Source organism: Rutidosis leptorrhynchoides, chromosome 5 (genome assembly GCF_046630445.1).
Source record: "Rutidosis leptorrhynchoides isolate AG116_Rl617_1_P2 chromosome 5, CSIRO_AGI_Rlap_v1, whole genome shotgun sequence".
Taxonomy (NCBI): Eukaryota; Viridiplantae; Streptophyta; class Magnoliopsida; order Asterales; family Asteraceae; genus Rutidosis; species Rutidosis leptorrhynchoides.
The window spans coordinates 375070179-375079840 of NC_092337.1; the positions used below are offsets into that span (position 1 = coordinate 375070179).

The 9662-nt window shown below is 31.8% G+C and overlaps 1 protein-coding gene across 1 annotated transcript; it reads left to right on the plus strand.

Annotated features, from left to right (window-relative positions):
- The first annotated feature begins 2009 nt into the window (after window positions 1-2009).
- On the plus strand, window positions 2010-4901 carry LOC139848163 (S-adenosyl-L-methionine:benzoic acid/salicylic acid carboxyl methyltransferase 3-like). Its single transcript, XM_071837895.1, has 5 exons — window positions 2010-2098; window positions 2794-3204; window positions 3839-3888; window positions 4083-4287; window positions 4378-4901. Exons 1-5 carry the CDS (start codon window positions 2024-2026, stop codon window positions 4744-4746), a joined length of 1110 nt encoding a protein of 369 aa, XP_071693996.1. The 5' UTR covers window positions 2010-2023; the 3' UTR covers window positions 4747-4901.
- The last annotated feature ends 4761 nt before the right edge of the window (window positions 4902-9662 follow it).

Here is a 9662-nt window from a genome sequence, read left to right on the forward strand (position 1 = left end):
TTATATATATTATTACGAACCCCCTAACATTTCTAAGTTTATAATTCCTTTTTTAATTTCTTTTACAATGTTTTTTTTCAACGTTCTTATATATATATATATATATATATATATATATATATATATATATATATATATATATATATATATATATATATATATATATATATATATATTCAAGAGGGAAGCACTTTTTTTGGGGGAAGTGGGGGAAGTAATTTTTTTTTCATTTTTTTCGAATTTTTTTTCAGACATCAAGATCACATGAAAATATGAACATTTAAAAAAGACACTTTGTGATGAATGTTATTATTTTGGCGGTAAAACGCTCGAAGAAAAAAATGAAAACATTCAATACATTGAATGTTTTGATTCTGAGTTTTTTTTAAGAGGTTAGAAATTAGGGTTTAGAAATTAGGTGGTTAAAATTAGGGTTTAGCTATTAGGGTTTAGAAATTAGGGTTTAGAAATTAGGGTTTAGATTGAATATTTTAACACGAACGGTTTAGATTTTAGGGTTTAGGGTTTAGAGTTTTGGGTTAAGGGTTGAGGGTTTACGGAGTAAACCCAAAAACCCTAATCCCTAAATCCTAAACTCTAAATCGAGCTAAATTAAAAAAAAACACTTCACACAAGATGAAAACAAAACGATGCAAATAAACTCAGCAGCAAAACATTCAATGTATTGAATGTTTTTATTTTTTTCTTCGAGCATTTTCCAACCAAAATAATGACATTCATCACAAAGTGTCTTTTTTAAATGTTCATATTTTCATCCAATCTATAATGTTCGTGAACAAAGTTTTTTTAAAAAATGAAAAAAAAAATTTACTTCCCCCTTCCCCCAAAAAAGTGTTTCCCTCTTGATTATATATATATATATATATATATATATATATATATATATATATATATATATATATATATATATATATATATATATATATATATATATAGGGTCATAATCAACAGGGAAGCACTTTTTGGGGGAAAATGGGGGAAGTAAATTTTTTTCGTTTTTTCGAATTTTTATTTTCAGACATCAAGTTTAGGTGAAAATTTTAACATTTAAAAACGACACTTTGTGATGAATGTTATTATTTAGGCGGAAAAAAGATAGAAGAAATAATTGATAACATTCATCTTGAGTAATGTTATTCTTAATACTATTTTTGAAACGTTGTTTTCTTTCATCTTATATGAATTTTTTTTTCTTTTCAAAATTTAGCCCGATTTAGATTTTAGGGTTTAGTGTTTTGGGTTTGGTCCCTAAACCCAAAACCCTAAACTCTAAATCGTTCGTGTTAAAAATTCAATCTAAACCCTAATTTTTAAACCCTAAACCCTAATTTCTAACCCCTAAACCCTAATTTCTAAATCTTAATAACTAAACCCGAATTTTTAACCCCTAATTTCGAAACCATAATTACTAAACCCTAATTTTTAAACCCTAAAAAAAACTCAGAAGCATAATATTATCCATGATTTATGTTTTCATTTTTCTCTTCGAACGTTTTTCCGCCAAAATAATAACATTCATCACAAAGTGTCTTTTTTAAATGTTCATATTTTCATGTGATATTGATGCCTGAAAAAATAATTTCGAAAAAAATGAAAAAAATTACTTTCTCTCATTCCCCCCAAAAAGTGTTTCCCTCTTGATATATATATATATATATATATATATATATATATATATATATAAAATCAAAAACGGAAAAATAAAACCGGTGTACGTTTTGTGTACAATTGTAAAAGATGTTGGGTATGTTGAAACAAATTATTGTCTCTTGAATTATATTAGACCCATTAACGTTTAAAAAAAAATTAATAAAAATATATAATTATATACTACAAAAATTTTCTAAACGCATCGGAGTGGTAGTCGCCACAACACAAACGGTTGACCACCTGCTTGTTAAATTCAATTTTAAAAGTGTTGAATGATAAATGATACTTATATAAGCATCGCTTTGGTTTTTCAAGAATCGGAAATAAGGAGTAAAAAGAAAGAAAGAGGGTCATGGAAGAAGTAAGCGTTTTACACATGAGTAGTGGTGATGGAGAATCAAGTTATGCTAACAACTCATCATCTCATGTATATATCTCTTTAATTTAATCCCTACATATTAATTAATATTATTATTATTATCTTTTTTTTTTCTTTGTTTATTCTAATGGTGGTTTTTACACCATCATTCATGGGTGTATTAGACGACATTTTTCACACTTAACAAGTTAACGAGTTACTTAGAGCTTCCGTACCTTTTTGTTTCAACATGGTGTTACATGTAGCGATAACAATTATAAACCGATTCAACTATATAATGGATATAAACGATGTAGTACATAATTTGAATGTGAATAATTAGTGGAGTAGATGATTGTTTGATTGGATGTGGATGATAAGTAATCTATTATAAATACGAACAAATACACATACACATATATACAATACAATATACAATACTCCGTAATACATTATTTCATATTTTCATATTATCAGTAATCGGAGACGTTTACATCTCTACATTTTGCTAATTTTATATAATCAAATTACAACGAAAGTAACTAATCGATGATAAATGTTGCTCAAAACGAGTCTCTCGCAAAGCCAAAAATATATAAATAATTATTTTAATTAGTCAACTACTAGATCTAAGATCATCATAATTTTAGATATGAATATGAATTTTAAAAAATAGTAATTTATAAATATAGTTTGATTTGATTCATATCCGATCTATTGACATCCCTAATTACAACCGGTGTGTTCATATTTTTGTCCCGCAGGAAATTGTGATAAGGAAATCGCTACAAGTTTTAGTCGATACAATCGAGGCTACGGCTAATCATGATATTTTCTTCAATGAGTGCTTCAAGATTGCTGATCTTGGATGCTCCTCCGGAAAAAACACTTTGTCAATCACATTTGCCATTGTTGATATGATCCATAAGACATGTAGCAAATATAATCGTAGAACACCACAGTTTCAAGTGTACTTAAATGACCTTTTTGGAAATGATTTCAACAACATTTTTAAATTGTTACCCAATTTTTATGCAAACCTTAAGAAGGAGAAAGGAGAAGATTTTAGCCCTTGTTTTGTTTCGGCGGTTCCCGGTTCTTTCTATGACAGAATCTTCCCAGACAAAAGTTTGCACCTTGTTTACTCGTCTTCTTCTATTCATTGGCTATCTCAGGTTTGCCCAATTCACAGCTTTACTATTATCATGCATCAGCTCATCATAACTAATTAACTAATATCGTCAATGATTTAAAATTTTTCCTACATATAGGTCGGAGGTTCTTTTGGAAACAATCTCTCTATCCATAGAACATTGAGAGGGATGACTTTCTCTACTCTTGAGAGTGTTTCACTTCGGGTGGAGAAATGCCTTGTCTTTATTCTAGGATAGGAGAAGGATTGTCTACATCTCACCTTCCTCATACCTCCATGGGTGGATACTTCATGGCAGGGATAAAATTGTGTTTTTAATATGTAGCAAACGGGGGTCGAACTCACTTAATCTAAAGAAAAGTTTTGAAAACTTACCAATTTGTTTTTTAATATGGGTGTTCCTTGGTTCGGTTTACAGTTTATTAAGTTCGGCTAGAGTTAAAACTTCTTTGTAAGCAAAGCAGAAAAAATGAATTCAAATACCTAAAATCAGGAACAAAAATCTAATTTAAATTTGGTTTCGTTTTAAACTAACGAAAACGAAAAAGTTAAAATTTCACAAAAAAGACCCACATAAGTCTAAAAGTTATACATAATGTGCATGATTTTTTCATAAATTGTTTAGTGATATAGTTTAATCTCATAACATGTGATAGGTACCGGAAGGCCTTGAGAATAACAAATCAAACATATACATGGCAAAGACAAGTCCTCCAGCCAATGGGGCTTTGCCTCATTGGTCACCATGTTAACATGGTGTTCGAGGAGACCAGGGTTCGAGTCTCGGGGGGGGGGGGGGGGGATTTTCGTGATTTAACTTCGTGAGCTAACCACTAACATTGCCTTTCAAAAAAAAAAAAAAAAAAAAAAAAAAAAAAAAAAAAAAAAAAAAAAAAAAAAAAGTCCTCCAAATGTATTTCAAGCATATAAGAACCAATACTATACTGATTTCACAAAATTTTTACAATTGCGGTCTAAGGAAATAGTATGTGGTGGAGGCATGGTTTTAACATTCAATTGCCGGAGTCGTGCTAACCCAACTAGTGATGATTGTTGCAGTGCTTGGGAGCTATTAGCAATAGTACTTGTCGACATGGTTAAAGAGGTAATCGATCAATCGGTTCTTTTGTGTCATTATTTGGTTCACAAGTTAACTAGTTTTGTTTTTGCATGGTTTATTTAACAAACACTACAGGGATTGATTCCACAAACAAAATTGAACTCGTTCAATATCCCATTTTATTCTCCATGCGAAGAAGAAGTTATGAATGTAATTGAAAATGAGGGATCATTTTTTCTTGATAAGTTAAGTGATTTCCAAGTCAACTGGGACCCACATGACACAGATTACGCAAGTTTGAACGATTCCGTTGAGCTTAGTGATGCCCATGGAGAAACTTATGCAAAAGTAAAGAGAGCTGTTGTGGAACCAATGTTAGCGTCTCATTTTGGAAGTTCCATAATCGAAATGGTATTTAAGAAGTATGCGAAGTATGTATCTGAACATCTTGTTAGAAGTAAAACAAGATCCTTCAATATAGTCATTTCATTGACTAGAAAGTGAACTGTTATGTTGGAACTTGGATCTAGTTTGACCCGAATTCAACCCGTCCACTAACTCCCTTGATAACAAAATTATACCTATTATGTTGTAATAATGTATTACAGAACTAAATAACCATTACATTAGTTGTAATGAACATTAAGTTATAAGTTAGTTGGGAGTTTAATTTGAAATTTCAAGTTTTAATTATTTATTTTATCGTATGTCGTTTCGGTGTGTTTAAAGAATGAAACGACACAAATTGGGGGGCTCTTTTATTGTGTAAGAGTAATGAATAATGAGTCATTAATTTAGTGATTAATGAAAACTCTTAACTTGCCTAGTTGCCTTGGTGGTTAGTGTTAATATATTATATAAGTGAAGCTCCATGCATAAGAGAAAGTGGTGGTGAACAATACAACAAAAACACACACATAACTAAACGAAAGAGAGCGATAGACAAGATAACGTTTTTTTGTCAAATTCGTGTATATTTGAGGCAAACAACATAAGGCAATCTTAGGTTGCGAACAACGAAATCTTTCTGTTTATAATTGTTTTTCCCGACCGGTGATATAACCTTCCACTTCCGCTACTAGTTTTCGGGTATGTCTCGAATCTATACTTATTACATCAGGTCAACATGCTCAAAATTACCCAGAAAAGCCAATATCATTTCAGTTGATTACGAAGACTTCATTTCTTTATTGTAGTACATATATCCAAAACATTCAAACGAGTAGTGATATATAAATTAGAGACAACCACTCGCACCTTAACGTGTGTGTGCTGATGTCGATACCCATGTGTGAGTGACAAATGAGAGCATGCGATGTCTATGTCGCCGTTAAGAAAAATCACTCACATCTTTGTTTCGAGAATGGTGGTGATACTAATTGACAATTAATCTCTTGGATTCCAATCTACTTTGGGCCCTATTCTAATATGCTTGAACCAGGCCCATCAAAAACCAATACTTGAATTGAGTGTATTATACTCTGTATGTGTGCCAAGAATAGTGTTTCTAATTTCAAGCAGCCATGTTATTTCAGCAAATTAGTTCACGCTAATTAAAGTAACTTAAAATGATTAACAGATGTTTAGACTCTTTTTAATGGTGATGGAGGTGATGGGGGTGATGGGGTTTTTGTGGGGTATAGTGCTGATGTGGCAAAGGTGATGGGGGTGATGGAGTTTGTAATGGTAGGCGTGATGGGGGTGTGATGGGGGTTGTTGGTCCCACATTTTTAATTTATTTTTCATTTTTGTTTGAGTTATTTTATTATTTGTATAGTTAATCTATTTAAATTATTAGTATAAGTTAAATACACACACACACACACACACATATAAATTTATAAAATCATACGGAGTATGTTATTTTTAAAATTAAAAGAAAGTTTAAAATTTAAATTAAAAGAATTTAATACTTCAGGGATTAAAATTGACAATTTTGATAAATTATCATCATCTTCATTTTGTCAATTCCAGTTCAACCACCATTGTTCAACCATCGATTAAGATTTCAAGCTTCAAATTAAATTAAAAATAATAATAATAACAAACACGAAGCAATTTTTCCAAGCAACTTACGTGGCCACACCCCATTCGTGCATCCATTCCTCACCCACCTTCTTCCTCAGTGATGCGGCCATCGCGCCAGAGCAAATGTAACACCCCGTCAAAAATCCTTTTAACGGAATGTTAACGCTGGTCCCAGTGCTTGGCTTGACTTCTACGTAACAGCAATATTCTACAGCGGAAGCAATTAATACCTGAGAATAAAACACGCAAAACGGATCAACAATAATGTTGAGTGAATCTACAGGTTTTAGGTAAACAATACAGTATGTTTAAAAATTAATATTCCGAAAACGTTTATTAGTGGAAGACCATTAAGGTTCAATGTTAAAAGTTTGTAGACGACACCGTGTCCCGTTTCAAAAGTTTATTGACACTACCATGTCAAGTTTCAAATATCTGTAGACAATACCATATCAAGTTTTATCTCATTTTGTTCATAAACCACAGTTTTACATAACGTTGTATAGCATCTGAAAAACAGTTATCAGAAAAATAGTTTAAGTTCCTTGACCACGAGATTTTACAAGTACAACCCCAAGTTGCAAAACGTTTGCATAATCTGAGCACCTGAATACTAGCAATGACCCGAGTATAGAAACCACTATACCCGCCTTTATCTCCTAAAATGTTATACATTTGTTCGAGTGTATCTAATGTTCAAAATAAATGCACCACAGTTAATAATGTAGGGTGAGGTTGTCAACCTAACGGATCCGTCCATCTAAATTGTGCTTACACCGATGGTATTAAAAGTACTCAAGCTAGAGGCTTTGTGAACAAACTCAATATGCATAATATAGTACTCGTGTCAATACAAAAGTATTTGAAAATGTAAGTATAACAGCGTGTATTCTCATCCCTGAAAACATGTAAAAAGCGGGACTGTAGACTCACCTTTGAATAAGCTTGGATGACAGACAAAACTTGTACGGTTTACAGGTGAGTAATGCAACCTAAGTATACGTATTTAGGTTGGTCAATATACAGTGAAACCTCTATAAATTAATAATGTTGGGACCGGTATATTTTATTAATTTAACGAGATATTATTATATCGATAAATTAATAAATTATTAATTTAAAAGTTTGGTTTATATTTGTGAGCAACTCTCAAATTAATGCATCGAGGACCTTCAAAATTATCATGTGTGTTCGCTTTACCTATTTGAATAAAATATAAACAAGGATTCTCAAAATTCCTATGTGTATATACATTCACGGATTAGAGAATACAATGACTCAACTCTTAAGTGTAGTGAGGAGATTTAAAGATGAACTCAATATAGATTTAAAGTTCACAATAAAACAAGTGACTATAGATTCATTTTTTACTAGAGAATCCTAGAATTTGGAAAATTTTAGTAATTATTAATTTATAGTTTCGATGGGACCAATATATTTACATTGGAATTTTAAAAAAATTATTATCTTATTATTTTATCGATTGGGGTCCAATTTTGTACTGGTCCCAAGTCGGGACCGAACATATTATTAATTTTATCGAGGTTATTAATTTACCGAGTATTAAATTATAGAGGTTTTACTGTAAGTATCTTAAACAAGTGTGGTTTCATAGAATACGTTGTCTTATTGCTCGACTCGACGCGTTTCAAAGTAAAAGTCAACTATATCATGCAAGTCAAACAAAGTCAACCGAAGTCAAACCGAAAATCAAACTTGGTCAAAGTAGTCAACTGAAGTCAACATCAGTAGGTTCATGTCAAATTTTGGTCAACATGTCAAACCTAAGTCAAACAATACGTTTCAGGTCATGAATGATCATTTTCACCATTTCAGTTTATCGTTGTGCACAAAGTTCATGAACACGTAGCATACTTAGCACATTATCTCATAGCACAAAATTCACGTAAACATGGAAAACTCCAGATCATAAATATACTTAAAATAAATTCCAAAAAGTCCGGCCAGGGTCTCATACGATAATTAAAAGTCAGGAATCAAAAGGGGTACATTTGGGGTTTGCCAAGTCAGTTTCTGACCGCGCACTGATTTCGTTTTGGCTATAACCGGAGTTAGGAACATGAAATTGATACAAGACCAGTGGCCATAGTTCAAGGACAAGTCAAAATAACACAAATCAAAAATCAAGCAATTTTTGTTTAGCCAATTTGTACAGTTTATTCATGCAAGTTGAATATTCAGTTTTTCAGCTCAAATCAGAATTTACATAAAGTATGGCTCTATTGTGCACAACGCTTAAGGTTTCAGAGATTGAAATAAACTAATACTAAGTCGCATATCATGTTAAAATTCATATTCAAGAAGCTTACATGCTCATTCAATAAACACAATCCGCATAGTATAAAACAGAGAGCAATTTACATATTCGATTCTAGTTTAGTTAGTCACATTCGCACGCGATTATCCGAAGATCTAGATACAATTAGTCTATGATATCTACATGAAAGGTGAAGTACTTTTTGTGTACATTTCCAATATGCAAAGCTTAAATCACAGAAGTTAACACATTTTATCATACAACATTATTTTCAGGCAAGTGCTGTATAAAACTACTTTTACACTAATTCAAGCATATCTTGGGTTTTACATAAGCAAACAACATGTTATCCTAGTCTAAAGTGTGTGTTTTTAAATTATCTTTCTAGTGGTACAAGTTTCACATGCCAATTCGTGGTCATTCAAATCCAGATTTCTGATTACACAACCAAAATCACAACGTTAATTCAAATTGACATAACTAGAGCATACGGAAACGAAATTAAGTGATTCCAAAGCCTAAAATCAATAGTTTTTTGCAAGGATTCTAATTATATCATAATAATTAACATTTAACAAAGTCAATTTTTCTGTATACATACAAATCAAATTCGGTTTTTAACCCTAACGCATCAAACGATCAATTTAACGACACCAATCAACAATAACGCGTATAGACTTGAGCAATTGACAACATAAACTATGAAACATCAATAAAATCAGATTTTAAAAGTTAGGGTTTATGCAATTATACCTTTGATCGTGAAATTAATTATACCCGCGCGTAGAGAACGAAGGGAATTACACTTTTCGTGTTCAAGACTTGAGCAAAAGATCAAAAATTTATGGTGATTGCTTGGTGAGTGTGTGTCGACGTGAAAGAGAGCTAAGAGGAGGAAGAAGCTGCGTTTTTTGTTTCTAATTAGGTTTAGGGATTATGTTGTAGTGTTTATTTGCTAGTTAATTACAATTAAAGCCTAAAGTATCCACTAGTTACACTTAAGTCCCTCAATTAAGCCAACAATTAATAAAATAAGGGGAGAGGGGTCGGCCGAATGGCCCAAGTGGGATATCCCCGTGCTCGTGTCTTTGCAATTCCGTGTATTCGTGGCTCG